At 42.2% G+C, this 24,240-nt stretch overlaps 1 protein-coding gene and 1 long non-coding RNA gene across 2 annotated transcripts in view; one reads left to right on the top strand and one right to left on the bottom strand.

Annotated features, from left to right (window-relative positions):
• Window positions 1-20,889, bottom strand: part of LOC145436082 (non-lysosomal glucosylceramidase-like) — a 57,891-nt gene extending 37,002 nt beyond the window's left edge. The window contains exons 1-2 of the mRNA XM_080313357.1: window positions 20,441-20,889; window positions 18,239-18,373 (exon numbers count right to left, since the gene is read on the bottom strand). Of these exons, the coding sequence (XP_080169483.1) occupies window positions 18,239-18,373; window positions 20,441-20,507 (202 nt within the window). The 5' untranslated portion in view covers window positions 20,508-20,889. The remainder of the gene's footprint in view (window positions 1-18,238; window positions 18,374-20,440) is intronic.
• LOC145436062 (uncharacterized) lies at window positions 13,116-16,368 on the top strand. The gene is made up of 2 exons (XR_013914155.1): window positions 13,116-14,071; window positions 15,630-16,368. It is a non-coding gene; the product is annotated as an uncharacterized LOC145436062 (long non-coding RNA).
• Window positions 20,890-24,240: the final 3,351 nt, after the last annotated feature.

Genomic DNA, 24,240 nt, shown 5'->3' with positions numbered 1-24,240 from the left:
TGCGGTGGTGTAATAATGGGGGGGGGGGGGGGGATGAATTGTGTCAGATCATACGTGATGCGATCTAGCCTGCTTTCGGTGAGGTGTAAAGATGAGCGAGAGATTTCGAAATCTGACTCCACCCCGACTCGGGTTGCCAAATCAAAGTCCAAAAAATCCGGCTAGCACGTAAAGTCCTGTTATTTCCACATGTTGTACGGGCAAAATACAGCATAAATCCGACTCTCAAGGCCATTTGGCTGCATCCAGTCTGGCTTCGCTGAAAACTGATGAAATCTGCGCCGGGTCCGGAGATGTTTCGTCACCTCCTCCGTCCAGACAAGATTGTTCTGCTGTAATATGGGTGTCGTTGTATAATAATTTACGTACAAGGAGACTTGGTATCGCCCCTTTGGCGGAATTCTGTTTGATTCGTCTGTACAGGTGTTATTAGTGCGATCAGATTTGGCACCTCAAGGAGTATATTGGTAAAAATCACACAACGATGACAATAACTTTACCGGTCAACAACCCCGACGGGATATAGCCATGTAGATTTCATTCATATTATTATTAGGAGGTATTCCACCACGTTCACACGATTATCACGTACGATTCCTTTGGCATGGTTGTTTTTGTTAGTATTGTAGCATGGTGATCACTAACAGGGGATGATAATCCATGTCCAAAGAGTCTGGAAATACGTTAGCAATACATCCGTCGGCGGCGGGGTATTAGAGAGAATTGCATATTTTTTTCGACGGGAACGGTGATCACACTGACTGGTTCTCATCACTCGTCGTTGGAATGCTTGTAATTTCGATGCGGTGTGGTGTACATAAATCAGCCCGGACCGTAACCGATCGTTTACCGCACCTACGCTATGCCCACCAATACAGTGTTGAAACGTGATCCATAGGGCCCCCACTGCGTGCTATACGCCTCAATAAATATGTTTACTCTAGTTTACACCTGGTGTATAGCACGCAGTGGGGGCCCTATGGATCACGTTTCAACACTGTATTGGTGGGCACCCAAAAAGCCTTCATAGGCGGTCATGTGACGTTGAAGGAATAACGAAATGGCACGTTAGCGCCTGTGTTTTCACAGATCATCGGCTTACCTATGAGTAAAAAGCGACATTTATCGTAGGTGCGGTAAACGATCGGTTACGGTCCGGGCTGAGATGTGGCAAACGCGTATTGTGTTGAACGCATCGAATTTGTCCCCCCTGTCTATTTATGACCACACTCGATGATAACAAAAATTCTAAGGCATGAAAGAACGTACGAACGAATATCGACGCTAACAAGAAAACGATCAGTCAATGTTCAACTTGGTAGTGACTTTCCGCTTTAGTAAGTTTACCAAAGCCACGAGGTCGTGTAAATAGGACAGGCGTCAATTTCTATATTCTACACATGACCGAGTGATCGCTATTACGACGTTTGAAATTGGCACTACAAACAGTGAGATAGACTGATGCTAACAGGTCTTGGAGGGTCAAGAACCACGACTGAGCAGATTGGGAGTATCCGACTATATTGATCAGTCCGGGGCGTCTCTAATCTGTATTGTCTAACCACAGAGTCGTAATATAGACAACGTGGTAATACTGTATACTTCAGGGGTAGGCAAAAGTATATCTGTTCGACAGCAGATCGACGCAAATCGCAAAATTAATATACGATCGACACGAACATGGTATACCATTTTACACACAGCGGATTGATTACGCAGGTGGTGATCAGGTGTTGATCGATTTTTAATGAGGTCGGGCACAGGATAAAGTGGTTTGAGATTTAAATTGAATTTGCTTCACTGAAATACACAAAACAATACCACGTTTTTAGGTATGTTGTGGACTTGGGTTGAGTAATGGTGTAAAAAGACGCTACTGATTCGAGTACCCGGTACCAGTGCTATATATCCAAGTCGTTGTAACTTACTCCTCAATCGTTTCAGGTGAAATTACTTACTCTTTGCACGTTTGACTTTAAAAGCAGAAAGTAATTTTGTAATGAGTTTACCTCACTTTTACAAAGTTATAAATCAGACCTACACCAAAATCCTACATTTGAATAACAGGATTATGCGAAAACAACAAGATAGACCCTACCCGCTTCTCGTAGGTCCCTATTTCGCGTTATTCACGGTCTTTTTGGGTATTTCAAGCTAAAACGGAAGATAAATTCACAAAAAGGAGTACATTTATGTGAGGATATTTTCCGGGAGAAGGAGGACGTACGCCAACCCCATTAGTATGAGGATCGATAGGGACATCAAATATATCGCATTGCCGTCACCCTTTACAGCCAGACTGTTTAGAGTCAAGTGTACCTGTTTGATGCTGGTGTGATCAGACTAGATGACCTTCACGGTCTTATCGATCAATCCTATCTAATACCGAATACTGTGCAAGCATATTTTCTGTACCACCATCACTGCCATGTGTTATGTATTTTGGTTGGATGAAAATAAAGACTCTCTCTCTCTCTCTCTCTCTATGGTCGTTACGCTACGATGAACAAACTTAAAGAATTAGTTTACAGTTGTCTGTATCAGATACCTTCGAATAGCAATTCAACTGTTCTGTTGGATTGAGAGACATAACGTACTGAGAGGAAAATAATATTGTGTAGACTGGAGAATAATGAAGATGCTCTCAGAAGACTTCAATATCGGTTTATACGCAATCATATGCACATGTATACGAAGCTAGTATTGCTTTTACATCGCAAATCAAAAAAAAAGGATTCTGATATCAAGAAAGTATGCCAAGATCTGAAAGAAGCTCTACACCTTGTTCTGGACGATTAGTTAATGTGCTTGCCCGTTATTACTTCAAATAAACTGAACATGTGTATTTGTGTAAAATGTGTTATAAAAGTCAGTCTACGGAAGTGAATAGACAAGTATCGCAGCTGATTTGCGCACATCACACCGAAATTACAAGCATTCGTACGACAAGTGAGCCCGTCAGTGAACCCTGTTTTTCGATTGTGGTATGTGTACGTGGAAAAATACAGTACAATTACCAGGATTATATCACACCTCAAAATACTTTCGTGTCTAAACTTGTCGTATGGGTCAATCGAGGCGACTCACACAGATATTCCTAGTTTATCCTTGAGGACTGTATTACTGGTTAGTATTTTTATGGATGATTGACAACCGCTAGCTGTCGCTATTGCACGATTCACATATTTGTTATACAAGGGGGCGGGCAACTTCTTCAGTCGGCGGGCCGGACATAAGAAAATTAGGTACTTGGCGGGGCGAATTGCTGAATCGATACATTATTCGCCCACTGATCCCCATATACGAGGGATAAATCGTATTTAATCAATGTATTTTAACGACCGCAATGTCACTACAAAGCCATATCTCGCCGATAATGACGAGGACAATGTGGGTTTGAGAACAGCCTTGTTATACAGGCACCGCCGTGTTTCCTTCTCTCTAGTCAATGAACACACCGTGCAACCCATAAGATTTACAAATTACTGGATTGCTTCGAAACTACCTTTGGCTCGGCAGTTTTATGGGGACCTACTCTTTATCATTAGGATAGAAAGCGATTTCACGATACCGACATTTCTTTTAAACTACTTCTACTTGAGTACTTCAAAGCTATATTTTGTGCTTCCATTTGAAGTAAATGTAGCATGTGTTGTAAAGCGCTCCAGCTATCTCGATAACCTCGCCAGAATGCGTAGTCTCGTCTGGATATGCAGTACCCAGTACGTTGTGTATACACAGAGAGGGATTGCAGTGGCGACTTGCTTCAGTCGAGTAACGGACGATGTCGATTTCACACGCATTCCAAAGTACATCTTGTGAGAATGATGTACCACCACCCGGCTACGGCCCCGTATCCACGTAATAGCCTGCACAATACCATCATAGCGTCATTTTTTTTCGATTTGGCTACCTAAATACCCGACTTTCGTAATCTAGGCCTACATTTTACGTTACTCGTGGTGTTTTTTGGCTATGTTAAGCTAACAAGGGGGACAAATTGACAGAAAGAGAGTACATTTGGTCGAAGGGGAGAACATATCTGGAAAATGGAGGACATATGCTCCCCTAAATGAGGCCGTATGGTAACCCTATTAAAGTAGGAGGGTCGATGGGGACATCAAATATATGGCACTGTGTTGCTGTCAACCCGAAAACGCGAGTTTTGTCAAGTCGTAGATTGATGACTGACAGCGATTGTGTCACGGTCGATTGATCACAGCTGATTTACGTACACCACACCGCATCGAAATTACAAGCATTCCAACGACGAGTGATGAGAACCAGTCAGTGTGATCACCGTTCCCGTCGAAAAAAATATGCAATTCTCTCTAATACCCCGCCGCCGACGGATGTATTGCTAACGTATTTCCAGACTCTTTGGACATGGATTATCATCCCCTGTTAGTGATCACCATGCTACAATACTAACAAAAACAACCATGCCAAAGGAATCGTACGTGATAATCGTGTGAACGTGGTGGAATACCTCCTAATAATAATATGAACAATACCATCATAGCGTCATTTTTTTCGATTTGGCTACCTAAATACCCGACTTTCGTAATCTAGGCCTACATTTTACGTTACTCGTGGTGTTTTTTGGCTATGTTAAGCTAACAAGGGGGACAAATTGACAGAAAGAGAGTACATTTGGTCGAAGGGGAGAACATATCTGGAAAATGGAGGACATATGCTCCCCTAAATGAGGCCGTATGGTAACCCTATTAAAGTAGGAGGGTCGATGGGGACATCAAATATATCGCACTGTGTTGCTGTCAACCCGAAAACGCGAGTTTTGTCAAGTCGTAGATTGATGACTGACAGCGATTGTGTCACGGTCGATTGATCACAGCTGATTTACGTACACCACACCGCATCGAAATTACAAGCATTCCAACGACGAGTGATGAGAACCAGTCAGTGTGATCACCGTTCCCGTCGAAAAAAATATGCAATTCTCTCTAATACCCCGCCGCCGACGGATGTATTGCTAACGTATTTCCAGACTCTTTGGACATGGATTATCATCCCCTGTTAGTGATCACCATGCTACAATACTAACAAAAACAACCATGCCAAAGGAATCGTACGTGATAATCGTGTGAACGTGGTGGAATACCTCCTAATAATAATATGAATGAAATCTACATGGCTATATCCCGTCGGGGTTGTTGACCGGTAAAGTTATTGTCATCGTTGTGTGATTTTTACCAATATACTCCTTGAGGTGCCAAATCTGATCGCACTAATAACACCTGTACAGACGAATCAAACAGAATTCCGCCAAAGGGGCGATACCAAGTCTCCTTGTACGTAAATTATTATACAACGACACCCATATTACAGCAGAACAATCTTGTCTGGACGGAGGAGGTGACGAAACATCTCCGGACCCGGCGCAGATTTCATCAGTTTTCAGCGAAGCCAGACTGGATGCAGCCAAATGGCCTTGAGAGTCGGATTTATGCTGTATTTTGCCCGTACAACATGTGGAAATAACAGGACTTTACGTGCTAGCCGGATTTTTTGGACTTTGATTTGGCAACCCGAGTCGGGGTGGAGTCAGATTTCGAAATCTCTCGCTCATCTTTACACCTCACCGAAAGCAGGCTAGATCGCATCACGTATGATCTGACACAATTCATCCCCCCCCCCCATTATTACACCACCGCAACCGAGCGTGTTTCAACAAAATAAGGTCGGTCCACCCCGATAAAGCGAGCTATCACAGATTCGTCACTGTACAATTGAATCTTATATTGTACTCGCAGTTACCGAGCGGGAAATGCGAGGCTCAAAGTGGTGACACAGCAATTCTCTGACGGGGACACTCCCCCCCCCCCCCCCCGAATCAATATATCCGTAGTATGATGCCACAAATATGCTTGGAGGTGTTGGCATAACATGTGTTGAGGATATATGATGCCGCAAATATGCTTGGAGGTGGTGGCATAAAATGTGTTGAGGATATATTTACGACACATACGCGAACAAAACTGATTGTCTGCAGCGAAATTTGTCGACTTCGAGCGACAGTGCGTGGCTGCCGAAGCAATATAGCCGTAGTATGATATTGTAAATATGTGTGGAGGTGTTGGCATAACAGGTGTTGAGGATGTTTTACGGGACACGCGGACACAAGTGATTGTCTGCAGCGAAATTAGTCGCCCTCGAACGACAACTGCGTGGTGAGCTCGTGATCGATATGTGTATGTTACAGACGGGCAAAGCATTCGTTCACCAACAGATCGATTCAAGTTGTGCAATGTGCATCATGTACACTGTACAGCATACAAAATTAATATGATCTACCACAATTCATCCCCATTATTGCACCACCGAGCGCGTTTCAGCTAAATAAGGTCAGCCCACCCCGATGAAGCGAGCTACCCCGATTCGTCACTGTACAATTGAGTCTGACATCGTACTCGCAGTTACCGAGCGGAAAATGCAAGGCCCGAAGGCGTGACACAGCAATTCTCTGACGGTAACACTCTGCCGAGTCAATATATCCGTAGTATGATGCTACAAATATACTTGGAGGTGTTGGCATAACACGTGTTGAGGATATGTTACGGCACACGTGAGTACAACTGATTGTCTGCAGCGAAATGAGTCGAATTCGAACGAAAAGTGCGTGGTGAGCTCGTGATCGATATCTGTATGTTACAGACGGGCAAAGCATTAGTTCGCCAACAGATCGATTCAAGTTGTATATCATGTACAGCATACAAAATTAATATCCCGTGGTAAATTGAATATCATTTGCAGACACCGGGATGATTACGCTTGACCACCCGCGAAGCAGTCAAAAGAACCCATCATAAATACATTGTTTTGCTCGGGACTGTCTGTCCTTATGAATACGCTAGAACGAGGTATAGGTATGGAACAGCCACATTTGTTGCTTGCACCGATTACTAGGTACGTAATACCGGGGGTTAACATGTTGATGCGAGCAAAATTGAGAATCAGCTATTCGCTCAATTACTTATTGTATTTATAATGTTAATTTATTTAAGTTAATCTATGTCGGGTCGCCTAATACACATTTCTACTACGACATTCATTCTCATTCTCGATATGACTCGAAATGGTATACATATTTATAATCGTAACAGATCGTTTCTCGTTACTGTCTGGGTCGATAACAAAGCAAAAAAGGGTTCAAGTAAAACAGTACACAAGACACAGACCACAAGCGTCACTTTACATAGCCGAACGTATGGACACCTAAAGCACGCACCAGGATCTCATGGATCAGAAGAAACTATACTGACGTCACGACCGGTAATTATGACCCACCGTACACGAAATTGAATCAACCGCGGGACGACAAGTCAACCAGCTTGACGCTCTATTGTTCCCGAGCCACGAAATTGGACCACGGAATGACAGGTCAGGGCCGGCAACTATGGTCAAGCCTCGTCGTACACGACCGAAGTCAGCACCGGCAATTATTCCCATGCCCCACCGTACATGAAATCGAGTCAACCACGGGACGACAAGTCAGCCAGGGGGTTTGACGGGGAATTATTCCCAAGACACGTCACGAAATTGGACCACAAAACGATAGGTCAGGACGATATGTCGTCAGGCAACTATTACCAAGCCCCGTCGCGTATGACCGGAGTCAGCTGTAATTTCATGTCCTTGACCAGAGGTCGAGCGAGGTTGTTACGAGTCCAGTATGACACAGGTCGTGGACGTCGCTTTGCCTAGCCGAGCGTATCGTCGGCGTGCATACCATTGAAATTAAAAGCCGATCCATTGTTATTCGAGGGAAAATATAATAAATATCAAATACACAAGTCTCGTGTCCAGAGGCGAGGTAGAATCAGGAGTGGAAAAGTACAAGTAGAAGTACTCCAGTCTCATGTCTGAGTACAAAGGTCAATAAGTACAAGTAGAATGACTCAAGTCTCATGTCTGTGTACAAAGGTCAATCCAGATTCTTTGTTCGTTTTCTCTCTATCGTTAATTATTCCCCCTTTTTTATTGCCGCACACAGGGTCATAAAAGTATTGCTGCAAAATTGAGAATGAGCTAATTCTCTAATTACTTATTATATTGATAATCTTTGTTTGTTTAAGTAAATAGGGTGCATGCGCGAGTTCCGCCCTAACTATATACTACTAACATTCGATACAAAATGCTTTATTATCCCGATTCGCAACGGGTAATTGAAACGACTAAGTGTAGAGTCAGTATATCACAATGACACGTGGTTACTATTGAATCCGGCAATTGATACGATTTATTGTCGGGATTTGTGACAGCGCATTGAAACATACACAACTTACAGAGTGTGAAATTATTACTTTGGGTATCGAGTACCGTTTGAAGCGTGCGATCAATACATAATTCCGTTCGTACTCTCTAAGACATTGTGAAGTCTACAGATATACACTTCAAGACTTTGATCAACACAGAAGAAAATTGGAATATCTTTACTGGACGCATCATATTCTACTAGACTTCAGTATACGCAAAACTCATAGCATTAACAAAATCACAATAGGCGCTACACTGAAATCTGCAAAATGTGTTTGTATTGTTGCTCCAAGTAGTGATCATGAATTATCATTTGAATCTTCTAAAGTAATTGTAATCATAAAACCAAACTTGCGAAAGTCATTACCATAACAAAAGAACATTGTAGGTTGCTAGCTAAACGTACGCCGGAAATATTTGTAGAACGCTCACGACCAAAGAAATCGGAAATTTCCCCCCATTGTTATTCGTCAAAGTAAATGTCGTCACAATATTCATCCCGTAAAAGATCTTACTTTTATGTGATTGAATCGCCGGTAATTAACTCGCTAAATCAAACCCTAAGGAAATTTCACTCACACATCGGATTATGATATTAAACAGCGTCGCTTAATCGGTGTAGATCGTTTTTCTAAATGCAAATCATATCCACCTGTAGATAGTAATTGTATTAACAGAATCAGTACAGGCAAACTTAGTCCGACATACCACCGCCGCCGCTCTCACGTTCTCCCCACACCAGTGCCTCTCGCAGGTCACGGTGCACATACAACGCATGCAAACCACATACCCCCCTGATCTCAAGATCAAAAGCTAACGAAATGAAACAAATCACTAAACAATGCAACAAACTAGAATATAATGCTATCCCATATCAAAGTCTGCCAACCAGCCGGGTTGTGCCCTTCTGCGAGATGGTCTTCGTCCTACTTCTGGCATCAATTCTTCACCCAACGGTTCACCTTCCGAAGCCATTGTCGATTCACTGGCATTTTCGTCATCAGTTGAAAATAAGTCAATCAGATGTGGCATTCTGCTCTGGCTTCGTTCCTGATCTGGGCCGCAACCCATTACACGTCTTATATGTGATATATGACGGTTCGTACCATTCACTTCAACAACTGAGTCCGATACAATATCAGTCACAGTTCCTTTGCTCCACACAGATGTACACCTCGCATTAGGTGGCTTCACAAAGACACTTTCTCCGATGTTGTATGGGTTTAAATGTTTCTTTCTGGAATTGCGGTCTTTTGCTACTCCCCGCTCTCCATCTGGAAGAGTAGACTCATAACGAAATACCCTCTCAGCTGGTACGACATTCTCAACGTTTGGGGTATTATTATACCAATACACCATTTCACTGACACTACCACCAGTCCTGGCCACCATCCGTTTGATGGTCCTGTGATTTCTTTCAACAATCGAATTTCCGGAATGTTTGTAAGCACAGCTGAATACATGGCCAATTCCCCAATTCCACAAAAATTGCGACATTTTGTGACTTTTGAAGCAACTACCATTGTCACTCAAAATTTCGTCGACAGCCCCACGCTCCAGCAACACTTGGCCTAGATGCTGGATGACTTGTTCGGTAGATTCGGTTGTTATTTTCCTCCATATCGCAAATCGACTTGGACCACAATCAATCATACTTAAGTAAGGCTGCCCACCAACGTATGTAATGTCTAATGCCAGCCTACTCCATACTTTATCCACCGACAACTGCCCGTGTTCCCACTTGACTGGATGAGGATCAATTTGGCGACATATGTTACAATTGTCAACAACCTGTTTAACCATTTCCCGGCTTACTTACCGCCCCAAGCAGCGTTCTGCTACATACAATGTTCTGTCTGTTCCCAGGTGATGCTTTTCGTGGATCCTCTTGACACGATCTTCCACCGCTTGACTTTGCGTGGCGACTCCCACACAAATCTTTGGGTGCCAGCTCCGTGGTACCCGTGTCAAAGCATCAGCTATGTTTTTTGCAGAGGGAACCAGACGAATACTGACTTTCATATCATATTCTTCAATCAACTGCGCCATCAATCCCAGCCTTCTTCTAACAATCATCTCACTTAAGCCATGCACTCTTGGCCGGTTCAAATCCTCCAAAATTGATCTCACCCAATTGTAGACACTTGCGGAATCAGTGATAATCTCTACTTTCCTTACTTTCCATTTTAGCGCTAGATTCAGTCCCTTCACCACAGCCTCCAATTCTGCGACGTTGATGTGAGCACCGTCATCCTGCTTTCTCATCCAGGCCGCATCTTCCACTACATGGCCATCCACCATTAGACAACACCCAATTGCTAGGTTACTCGCATCACACCAAAGTTGCACCCTTCCTCCAGCAGGAGCTTGCCAAATTCCCCCCACCGGATCTTTCTCTTTCACCCTTGCAAGGATTTCGCCAGCTAGTTGTAACACATGAAGTGGTACTGTTTCGTCCCATGCCACTTCATTAGCAAGGCGCTTTACGTAGCTGCAAGCAATCCTCAGCCAGCCTGCCACAGGGTAGTGACCGATAAGTTTACCGAACATAGAAAAGAGCTGTCTCTTTGACCATTCTTTAGCCGGCTCTGGTAGGATTCCATCTCTGGCCCATTCATACGACCCCGCAGCCGTCGCAGTGACTCTCAGTCCTAATACCCGTGCTTCGTTCAGTGGGACAGGCTCCTTTGCTCTTAGTCCATACCGTAATAAGTGCCTCCTCACCGTTTCCACATCCACAATACTGGCATCAACAAATATATCATCGATATAATGATCTGTTCCACGCTTCATCTCTTGACTCTGCGACAACACCACCGACAGGATCTTTGACATTACTTTTGGCGCAACATTGAGGCCAAATCCCATACGCGTCATGACGTATTTCTTCTCGCCATGCTGCACGATTTGAAATGTGTGCAAGCGCTCTGAAACGTGAATTTGTAGATATGCTTTTTGCAGATCTAACATATACGCATGTGTGCCTTTCTTCCGCCATTCTCTCAGTTTTTCCTGGCACACCACAACATCTGCACCGGGATGACTCATCACATGCCTATTCATCTCGCGGTAATCCATAACTGGCCGCACCTTTCTTGATTTGTTCGGTTGTTTTACTGCCATCAGAGGGATCAGACCCTTTTGACGTCCATGAACGTCTGGGTTGTATTCTTCCAACCAGCCATTTTGAATCCATTGATTCACTTCATGATGGAACTCTTCTTGGCACTCAGGTGGAATCGCGTACCCTGGACAGCGGTTTGACAAGGTTGGTTCTTCATTCGTCCATTTCCACTCTACAACCCACTTTGAACCATCAAAAATAGCGTTAAAATCTTTATCATCGATTACCAGCTTCTCCACTTCTTCTTCAATCAACTTCTCATCTTCTTCTTCTTCCCTCAACTTCTCGACTTCTTCTTCAATCAACTTCACATCTTCTTCTTCACCCAACTTGTCGACTTCTTCTACTTCAATCGGCTTCTCAACTTCTTCTTCACTCAACTTCTCATTTTCTTCTTGACAACTCACTCCCACAGCAACATATGTGGGAAGTGCACCAAACCGTACTCGAAGATCTGGACCAACAAACACCCCATCCATCCTCTCGATCACATCCGTCCCCAGAATCACCTTTGCATTACAAACCAGACGAGTTGCTATTAAAACTTCCATACAGAGGTCAACTTCGTCAATTTCCAGTTTGACTGTCGCGTCACCATGACAAAATGTTAATTCGCCATTCAACATTTCCACAACTAGCTTTGGTCCCCTCACTGGCACGCCCAATTGCTTACACACGTCTTCTCGCACCACTGATCTCTGGCAACCACTATCAACGAGAGCTTCTACAGATATTCCAAATATTTTTACAGAAATGATTGGCAGCACCTTTTTCCTCACTGTCGGTGGCTGGGGAACCCATCCGATGCTGACCGTTCCCCATTGCCGTTTCCCTGATTGATTGGCCATGTAGCACCGTTCTTGCAGAACCGAGCTATATGACCAGGGTTACCACATTCAAAACACTTTATTGGCGGCAGCCCACGGCCATAACTCCGTCTCCCAATATCCCTATTTGGGCACTCGCGTGCTATATGTCCGTCTTTCCCACAAGAGAAGCACTCAAAAGTCTTTCCTTTGTATGTGCCAGCTGCACAGAGCATGCCAACGGGCACCCTGGTGGACATGATCATTCTAGCTCGTACCACCAATTCACCAATTTCCAGTTTCTCAATTTCAGCAAGAGACTTTAGCTGGCATGCCACATCGATCGGCAGCCCAGTCACAAAAGCGCACTTTACTATCGGTTCAGAAGCAGCAGGGTCCATACCCACAAGAGTAACCAGTCTCTGGAGGTCAGCTACGAAAACATCAACACTCTCACGTTCTTGAAGAGTCCTGCGCTGAAACTGGCAGTACGCATCGTAACAATTGACGCCAAATGCTGCCAAGAGAGCAGTCTTTACTTTACTGTACTCCTTTTTATCCTCATCACTTAATTGCCTATATACTGAGAACGCCGCAGTGTCCAACAATAGAGGAACATATTCTTCTGGCTTGTTACCTCGCAGTTTCATAACGGTCTCAAATTTATCCAGCCACACAGCCACATCCCCCGAAGTAGCGAAGTCCACATACATAGGCATAATGTCCGTTATCCTCACCGTCGACATATTGCCGCGATAGCTTGTAGATAGTAATTGTATTAACAGAATCAGTACAGGCAAACTTAGTCCGACATACCACCGCCGCCGCTCTCACGTTCTCCCCACACCAGTGCCTTTCGCAGGTCACGGTGCACATACAACGCATGCAAACCACACCACCCAACAGAAAACAATTTTCACTCGCTTGGTAATGAAACCGAGGTGTGGGTCTTCATGCAATATTTTGTTTGTGTCAAATACTTTGCAATAAACACACTGGAGTGGTTGAGCTTTACATCATCAGGCTGTCATCTGTAAATCAAGCTTACATCCGATTTGTAACTGTATCGTTTGCCTAACCGAGTTGTATGCACAGTTTGATATTTTTGTATTTAGTGATTGCTGAACATACCAAACGATACACATTCACTTCCGAAATACTGCGTTGATCTCAATTCCCTTTGTCGTGATAATCGAAGTACATTTGTTTCGATTTCATAACAACCGACTTCTATATGACATGACGAATTTTTGAAAAGTTATGCGTAGAAGATTGGTTGTATATCTCGAAAAATAATATACCACTCATATTGATACTGTTACTCGGTATTTTCCCGTTGTCGATTTTCAAACGAGTAAAATTTATTACTTGAGTTGCTCTGCTTATTATATTTAAATGTCAACCCATCCGTCTTTCAATAACAAAGACATGGATAAAAAGTAGGCGATCAAACGCGAACTTTTGTAGGTTGTGTATGATTATCCCGCATAACTCATTTCTTACCGAAGGTATATGAAATATATTCATGTTAAACGAAAATATTGGATATTCCCATGCTACGAACCTGTGCAATGATTGGTGTCGCTTTCAACTGTTTCGATACCTCAAGAACTTTATTGTCTGAATGGATGTACATGTATTTTAATAATCAAATAGTTCAACACAGAACTAGTACGAACAGAAACATTAGAGTAGTTTACACAAAAGTTTGTATGTGTACAGTATGTGAATACCATGTGTAAGTCCAGCACAATTGTGGTATCCATCCTAGTTTAGTTAACACAATTTATGACACCGAGGTCGCGTCATCTTTCGTAAGACAACAAACCAACCAAGCCTTCGTTTTATCGCAAGTCCTACACCAGTGGTTCTCAACCTTTTTGTCTTCATTCCCCACTTCAGATTTATTCCGAGCCTTCATTCCCCACCAGGACCGTCAACGAAAAATTTATATAATTCATGTTTGAATCGGTCAATATGATCGGGAATTGCAGATATTTTGCTATCAATTTTTCATACCTCTCTCTGCTCACGTAATCAGATTTACCGGTAAAGTTGTGTGAGGTGTGTTGGAAAATGTAAGACCATTCGGCGCCAGCAATTTAGCCGACTATATTGTATATATATCAAAGTTTTCGGTCACCACAAGGGCATTCCTTATTGGCCAAAATCTTCTCGCTGCTGATCGTTCTGGAACACTTCTCGGAGTCGCATGTCACATGGCCTATAACTTCATATGTCTTGGTGCGTCGTGGCGCAGTAATGGCCGACGCATAAGTCTCCATTTCTATAAATTCTACGTATTTTCGTGGGGAGGGTTAACCAATAATCAAAATATCAGGCAATATTAAATCGCGCGCCCAGCGTAAAAAAATGATTAAGTGAGATAAATTTCCAAAAAAATACTCTATAATTTATGTTAATTCACGAAATCAATTTTGGCCCCTTCGAGCTCGCCTCTCCCCCAATAGGGTCCATCAGACCACTAGGTGTCGCCAGACTTTGGGTGGTAACCGCCGTTGTTACATACGCGGTTGCCGTATTCAGAAACCTGTAGGTTACTTTCTCGATCGTGTAAGGGTATTTTATATGGAAATAATGGCTAAAACATATTCTACGTGGACCGTGAGCTCCCTATTAAATGAACTAAAACTTCGAAAACTTCTGGTGCTGAGCTGGTAGCCGACATTTAGTTGACAATTTCACATTCTCACCTAGTTATCAAATCGGCCTTATTTTCTTCCGTAGAAGCTTTCCGAAGTTTTAGTTCATTTTATAGCGAGCTCACAGTCCCCGTAGAATATGTTGTAGCCATTTTTTCCATATAAAATACCCTTACACAATCGAGAAAGTAACCTACAGGTTTCTGAATACGGCAACCGCATACGTAACAAAGGCGGTTACCACCTAAAGTCTGGCGACACCTAGTGGTTTGGTGGACCCTATGGCGGGGTTTGGGGTGCAGCAGCTACGGTCCAGTTCCCCACTACCCAACACTTTTGTCATCACAGAGCAGCTATAGTTGCTGGTTTGAGTACACAAGACACACAACCACACCAGTACGCAAGACAATCGCCTATAACTGCAACGACGTATTGTGAACCGATACCGGTATCGCTCAAAATTTCGCGAAACCGGTATTTCACGTCAAACTAGTCGTGCTGGACGCGTTTGTGACGCCATCATCAGCCATCCAGAGTTAAAAATGAGGTTTTGTGAACACCGCGCAACGGCTTTTTCGATACACACATTCCCGAGCAGATGAATGGTGGCGGTGATTGCGCAATGCGCATGTGTCTTCGCGAATATGAAAACTGTCCTGCAGATAATTTTGAACAAACGCGTCTATTCCCCACCAGAAACCATTGAATTCCCCACCAGTGCGGAATTCCCCACCATTTGGGAACCACTGTCCTACACAGTCATGATATCCGTCCGAGTTTGACTTTTAGAAAACATTATACCGACATCGCGACATCTTTCAAAATTAAAACCATGGTGACTGCCTGAGAGACCTACCGATGTCATCACAGTAATCTAGTTGCTTCCACAAAAGAGTATGTATTCGACTTACTTTCCGCAAATCGAACGCACAAAACAATTTACTTTGCTAACGAAAAGTGCTGAGTCATCATATGATTGTCCTCACAACAATACAACTAAAACATACTATCATACAAAATGCCCGCTATAGCCACCGACTGTAAATCACACAAGCAGCAAGTTTCAAGAATCCAGTTATTGAAAAAACGTGAAAGTGTTTTTCTCCTGCGCCAAGTCGTTATGTTGACGAAAGCGTATATTGTAATATCGCGATCGATTTGCATTCGTTGGTCACAAAGGGTCACCACTCTAAATAATTATTTTTCACTCAAACACAAAAGCATACTTGTCACGATTCGTTTTCATCAAGCACGAGTTCAAGAAACTTACTACGACATGAATTGTTATTTTTATGTTGTGTAAATAGGTAATAATTAATTTTAGTAACACTATGTCAACGTCATCGAGTTGTGCGAATAGATTTACATGTGGCCTTGTGGTTTTAATCGAAGCATACAGCATGGTCTAATGTAGAGTCATTTCTATTGTACAGCACCTCGGTAACCGAAATGCATGCATTCACATTTGAACAACGATCTTGTTTCGTCACGCGAAAAATATCTTCACTGTCGCGACACTCTGATACTCTGCACAAGATGTGTAAATCCTTTTCACACTCATAATAGTACACTAACGAGATACCGACGTCAACGTTTAACAATACCAACGACACTAGAAACACTGAACCCATGACACTTACTCGAGTAACAATACATTTTCCTTTGGCAACATAACGCTTACCCGAGTAAAAATACATTTTCCTTTGGCTACATGACGCTTACCGAGTAAAAAAATATCATTTTCATTTGGAAATCTATCTTTTCCCCGGGTAACAATACATTTTCACTTCGAGATTCAGCGTTTACCTGAGTAAAATTATCATTTTCCTTTGGAGATCTGGCGTTTACCCAGAGTAACAATACATTTTCACTTGGTGGGCTATGTTTTCCTAGGGTAACAAAACCATTTCATTTGGAAATCTATTTTTTCCATGAGTAACAAACCCTTTCCACTTGGCGGTTCGTCGTTTACCTGAGTAAAAATATCATTCTCCTTTGGGGATCTGGCGTTTACCCAGAGTAATAATACATTTTCACTTGGAAATCTGTCATTTACATGAGTAACAATACCGTTTCACTTGGAAGTCTAGTTTGTCCCTGGGTAACAATACCATTTTCGTTTTGAAAACTGACAACCACACGCGACAATTTGATATTTTTGTATATTGGTACGACGACAGCGACAAAATATACACCAACAACGACCCCGACACATTTGTGTAATCAAATATTCAGTTGCTCTGATGCATCCCATCAAAATCATTGGTGAGTCGCATGCAATAACAATGTGCTGTTGTACATCGACATGTATGTTTTCGGAATTGGTGAATAAAGGGGTTTTCGATATGTCCGGGTTCGTGCTTTGGATTTTCCAAAGTCAAAATGTCTGAATAAAACACCTCCTCGAATTTGGTAACTGATTGGTACACGGATAATGGTGTTCGGAAAACGGATGAATTTATGTTCCCCATCACGCTAACAACCCCGGGTTACTTGTGAGTTTCCGCAGGTCTGTTCACTATATTGTGTCTTTACTGGTCAATACATATCGCTCCAGTCAGCTCAAACCGGATCACTAATATAAGAAAGTGTGTTGACCGGATCCGGATATTCACTCATGAACCAACGACCAATATTCAAGTAAACATGTTACAGCCCGTGTTGGTCTCCATGAAAAATACCAATGTATACACCATCACACACATCAAGTACGACACGATTGTTCACAAGTATTCGCGTAAACGAGGTGTACATACAATGTGGTGTACAAACATCATGGGACACAAATTCATGTTCTCAAGTCTCATCATGCGACCGAGAGGGGGGGGGGGCAAAAAGTACGATGTGCCACCACGAGTTTTCCATACGATGTGCGACCGCACCCATAAGAACCAATAGCGAATCACGAGCGACTATATATACTACTCTCGATGGGGGCTGGTATAGATAAAAAAAAACGCGGATGGGGATTTAAAGAGAGTTCAAAATGTATCGTGTTTGACATTGTTTCAAAATATGACGGCAAACATATATTTTTTGGGTAATTAACCGTCACTTTGTCATTCCTCAATATCAACACATCCACTGAGCACCAATTCGTGTAATAGCCTACACTGCTTCCAATTTAGAAATAAAATCAATACGGTGGATATTCTAAAATTTCTGACTCGGCCCGCCAACATATTTCTGCTCCTTATTTGGCCCGCGGAGAAAAATAATTGCCCACTCCTGCTTAACACAAATCTAAAACACACATTAAAATATTCAATACATGTATATGTTCATACCAATTGCCCATATAATGGTGTAATAGTGGGATAAATGACAAGCATCACAAAAATGAACCGGAAAATGAGTATATCACTTACCTAGTTGTTTTTCAACCGGTGACCCATTATAAATATGGATTACTATCTTATCACCACCAACTTGGTCTCCAGTAACGACATTAAATGGACTGTTGATGATAGTTTGATCGACATATTGACCTTCACCAATAGTGGCTGCAAAAATACAACACATGTGGCTGTATTTTCCCACAAAATATGCGAAAGTTGAAGTACTCGGTATGTGACCCAAACTGAAGTTGTAACTATAAAATAAATAGTTGAAAGTTATTCAAGAGTCTGAAGATATAGTTTTCTCTTCTTTTCATTCATATTTATATCAATCAAATGTATAGTGAACATATTTGCTTAGTACTAAATGCTGGTGTCAATTCACATCCATATCAATCTCAGTAGAGCTACTACATTTCCTAGATATATCTTCATTTTTAATCATGGCAGCATATGTGCACTCTACACCAGGGGTTTTCAACCACCGGTCCACGACGACTTTCCCGTCGGTCCACCAGGTATATTACCATTGTATAACTTAATTTCAAGATGCGATATGTTGGAGGCTTGTCCATTGATGAAATCAATAAAACATCCAATTTTAAACTGATTCGGAACTTCTTGAGGTATAACATACTCGATTTGACTTGAGGTTCAAGCCGTGTCATTCGAAGACATGCGAGCGACAAGTAAAAGCTGACTCGCTAAACAGCGTAGTTTGCGCGATCATTCGTTTGCAATTCATTCATTTTGTTCATGACCGTAATTGCTGCACCCCAAGCCCCCAATTGGAGCGAGGCCGAGCTTGAAAGGGCCCAAAATTATTTTGTGAATGAATATAAATTAATAAATATTTTTGAACCTTTGTTTGTTTGTTTGATATTCGTGGTATTTCGACTACATCGGTCATTTTACACCAGGTCCACATTCTTTATTTTGATTGCGTATTTACCGACGCGTAACTCGGCCCTGTCTGGCTCTTTTTCTCTTGAGCTACTGTCTCGTTTCGCCAGACAGCATTGTTGCGTCCAAATGCCAATGTCCGTAACAATGAAAAATTCGAGGCTGATTGTGGGAGTTCCAGGGCCACGAGCGGAATTATATTTTCGTAATCAGTGCAGAGTCAGCTTTCGATTGATATCCGTTTTACCAAATTTAATGCTCGGCAAGCCGGTCAAAAATGACCGTCAAATTGCCTGTAGCCAAATGGAAATTGTGACGTGAATCAATTTCACTGAGCCGTGAGATTTGCTTGTGTCGACACCATCGACACTATGGTTTCACTTTGCTTATTGATTCAAGGGAGGAAGAGAGTAACGCTGTCCTCTTCTTAGTGAAAAGTATTGATCCGGCCCCTATCCGACTCCGACCGTATCAGAAAAGTACCGTTCCGGCTCCGAACAGGCTCCGGTCAAAAATGAAAAAATCTGGCGGGATATCCAATCCGGCTCTGGTCCATGCCCAGCTCTATTGGTTAGACTCCAAAACGATTCTTCTCTCGATTTTGCCGAAGAAAATATTATTTTTCGAGTTACCATGGTCGGTGAAATCCGCGGTCTTCGGCACGAAAGACTGTGGACGACTTTTGGCGGTAGCCCGTTGCTCTGGGCAAGGCAATTTTGCCTCGACTAATCAGACTCACTACTGTAAAATCACATGGATTCCATCTTAAACATGATTAACTACGCTCAAAGCCCTCAAAATGTCACTCTCTAGCGCCATATAGGCTACTTGCAAGAAAACGGTGGAATACTTCACATTTCGGGTTCATTACAGTTTTTGACAGTTCACCGGTCCGTCGAACATTTGTTAAAATTTTACTGCCCCGCGAGGTGAAAAAGGTTGAGAACCACTCCTGACTCCTATACACGTTATTATTTTCACATTCATGGATAACTATATTTTATTGTAGTATATAAACTTTTGCAAATGCAGTAGGCTAAGTATATCACAGACCTATGAATAATCCATATACAATGCAAGAATATTAATGTGTTGAATCTAAAGTAATTCCTAGGCATAGGCATGTTTGGATGATATTTAGTATGAAAGCTCATCCGAACCATTTATAGAACTTGCGACTCTGGTCAAGTCATGTACAATGTATTTGAATGTTACTACAGCCACATGTTCACGTAGGAAGGCCTATTGGGCATATATACTTGATCGTACCATGTAACACAGCAGAAGGAAAGTAAGAATGTGAACTAATCGAAGCAAGTCATCACTTACCATTACATGATGATGAATGTACTGTATGGGAATCCACAGGAAGAAAACTTTTGCCTCCTTCATCCATGCAAATTATCGTAGATATTCCCGCTGGTGAGATTGAAGTAAATATATCACGGGCCACTCAGTTGCTCAGACATTCAGTAATTTGCTGAAAACACCGTATGATTTAATTATGTTTCATGTGGATTTCATAAAAATTCCTTACCGAAGCACTGGTCAATTTGTGGTGAGTTGGTGAATTATATACTATGATTACTTGACATTCAAATTATCACCATCTATTTGCTGGTAAAAAGACGTGTGGTTTATAACATTCAGAAGTGGTCAAAGTAGTCACCGTCGCTACTCAAGTAGAAGTAGAACTAACCCCGAAATTTCTACTCAAGTAGAAGTAGGATTGGTGATTGACAAGTAAGTAAGTAAGTAGGTATTCTACGTCTATTTTAGGCTAAAAAACTGAAAACTGTCAAGTAGAAGTAGAAGTAGTCCAAAACCAAAACTCCTTAATAAGTAGTGCGAGCAGCAAAAATCTACTTCAATTACTTAAAAAAATAGAAGTTCTTCGTTACTACTGATCACCTCTGATAACATTATCAACTTCCACGCACGAACACAAACCAATCAGAGTGGAACGAACCCAAGATTTGTGGTCTTCTTAGGCCAGTGTTCGGGAACCTATGGCTTGCGATCCATATGTGGCTCTTCTGGGTATAGGACATGGCTCCTAATTTATCAATATTGCAGCAACTTGATGGTAAATTTTCATGCCGGCGAGAATAATTATTATCGTGGCAGTACACATATGTGTTTGAGAGGCCAGCAAGACAGTAGGGTTGAGCACTCGCTCTACCCTCTTTTTTAAAATCCCCAAATTGAAGTTGCTGTCGCACCGGCGACTAACACCCCTTGCGAATTCGATCTACCAACCATCCCGCGCCTAGCAATCTTGGATGGCACGATACCTTGATTGACGAAAAAGAAAAGAAGAATTGTACGACAAAGCAGTTTTCAAATACACAATGTCTTTCTGATCTACACCGAGAAGTAAAAGGTATTTTAGGTGACATTCAAAATTTCAAATTCAAATTAAAAGATTGGTTATTAGCTTTTTAGCATCGCCGTAAAAATGTGAGTACGCAACGTTACGTTATGCCGAATGAGTCGATTAATACTTGGATTTTCAGAATCAACGCGACAATTACATTTGATTAGGTATAATTATTTATAATTTCCAAGCTATTTACGATGAGTTGCGCTGTCACAGGCGAGGCTTGGCCCGTCTGTGCCCCATCTGAGTCTTACCTCTCCTTTCGCGCTTTATTTTCGAACAATAAATATGAAGATTCCGTGATTTTGGGAATAAAAATGTTCAGAATCAAGTCATTCATAAACATCGATAGAAGATACCAATAACCATTGAAGGGTTCACAATATTCCTTCACTCATCTCTGACAACATCTGAGGTGCTGCCTCACTATCACTAGCCTCTCCTAACCCCACGTCACTGACGTATCACACGGTGGGTATGTACAGATGAAGTGACCATGTTTGGCTCCACCTACGCATGCGGGCAGAAAAACATGGCAAACATTACTAATACCATATATTAGTGCTACCAATACCTCACAGATGTTCAATTGTGACGTAACAGTTGATTCGCCTGTATGGTTCGGGAGTTACAATTGAAAATATTAGGCCAATATGGCTCTTCGGTCGAAAAAGGTTCCCGACCACTGTCTTGGGCTATATTAACTTTCACAATTAGATTTGTATTGCCTCAAGAACATGATAGGTTCCTCCCTGTTCACTGTTTGGATAAAGAACCGAATTCCCATTACCTGCTGCATTTTGTAATACCGATATAATTTAGTCAATAAATGCGTTTAATTAAGGATCATACTTTCTCCCCCGCACACAATTTATATGATAACGCTAGTCTTACGCTGAATTAACGCTTAAAATATAATTACTACTTTTGCTGTACTGCTTTGACTAAATAAGTCCAAGACGTGTCATTTGACGACATGCGAGCGACAAGTACAGAATATGTACGAGCTGACTCATCGCGAAACAGCACAGTTTGCGCGATAATTCGTTTTCGATTCATTCATTCTGTGCAGGACCGTAACTGTGGCACCCAAACAGCCCAATTGGAGAGGGGTAGTGCTTGAGAAGAGCCCAAGATTATTTTGCCAATGAACGTAAATGATAGCGTTTAAAAAAAAAACTTTTCCCAACATTTACCACTTTCTTTTCGCGCTTAACGTGATTTATTGTCACTAATGTCTAGCTTATTCGGTGCCCTTCTCCGAAAAATACGCATGATTAATAGAAATAGGCATTTCGGCGTCAGCCATTACCGCGCCACGACGTACCAACACATCGTCAAGTTTAGGCTAACATGGGACTCCGATCGCGTGCCGAAAATTCGGCAGCGAGAAAACCGATTCAGTCATGAATGATCGAAAATTCTCGCCATTGGCGCTTTTTGGGCCCAAGACGTACGTTTTGGGGGGTGGGCCAACGAAGTGCTTTTTCGGCGCGGATTGCAGATATAGTGAGGTATTTTCTTCCGGCGCGCATTGTATTCGTAGTTGGCAGAGTAGCCTGTGCGTTCGGTCGCAGTGGATAATGAGCAAAGGTAGCACGAAAAGGAGCTTGGTTCGACTCCGAAACGCTTCTTCTCTCGATATTGTCAAAGAGAAAAATATTATTCGAGTTGACGTGGTCTGTTAAACCCACGGCGTTTGGCGCGGAAGACTGTGAACGACTCTCGGCGGTATCACGTTTATTTGGACGAGGCGATTGGACCTCGACCCAGCAGACTGACTACCATGAAATCACATGGATGCCATCATGAAGATAATTAATTTCGATCAAAACCCTCTAAATGTCACTCTCTAGCACCATATGATTGCAAAAAACGGTTGCATGCTTTACATTTTGGCTTCATTTCAATTTTGAAAATTCACCGGTCCGCCAGACATTTTTTAAAATTTTTCCGGTCCGCGAGATGAAAAAGGTTGAGAACCACTGATATAGCCTACCCTACAGCGGGGTCTCAGACTTGTTCACGGCCATAGTCATCGGGAAAAAGATGGACAAAAGTGAAAGTTGCATATCATTTAATTGCGTTCGCGTAAACATTAAAACAACGCTGACCTGATCAACAAAAAAGTCTTATCAGGCACATAAAATAACATAGCATTCAACAAATGGACGGGGTGTATTATATACTCACTTATTCACGGTGATTCAACTAAGGCATACAAAAGTCATGATTCAAAATAGCTTATAATCCTCATTGTTTATTCTCACAAGGTAAATCGGCACACTATGTGGCATTTTTTTGCAATTTCATACCAACTACCTCAAAGTATTTCATAGTACCAAGAAGAAAATTTCAGTTCATTATCATAAGACTCCTATTTCACAGTCATCACTATACAAAGCATAGTTTGGAAACTATCTTCGTGAGCTAGTGACAATCTACTATCCCAGAAAAGCGTGTCGTTCACAGTAGCAGAAACTATTGTCAGTTCCAAGAGTCAAAACATCGACCTACGGGCGCGAGAACCTTTTCTCCGTCGGCAGCCATACTATCGATCAATCTTCCAGTTTCTATCAGATAAGCTGACTCACTGTATGTTTTCAAGCACAAAATCAAGACCGTTTTATTCACACGATCGTTCGAACTACATTAGTGTTTATTCTGCCTTACAACAATGCACCCCGTCTTTTATACAAATCGTTTACTTTTATATTGTGTTGCCTCTTGTGTACAGCGCCCTGGTGTA

This window comes from Botryllus schlosseri, chromosome 3, assembly GCF_051294905.1.
Source record: "Botryllus schlosseri isolate E-star chromosome 3, Bs_hap1, whole genome shotgun sequence".
Taxonomy (NCBI): domain Eukaryota; kingdom Metazoa; phylum Chordata; class Ascidiacea; order Stolidobranchia; family Styelidae; genus Botryllus; species Botryllus schlosseri.
This window is presented reverse-complemented; position numbering and strand designations above follow the sequence as displayed.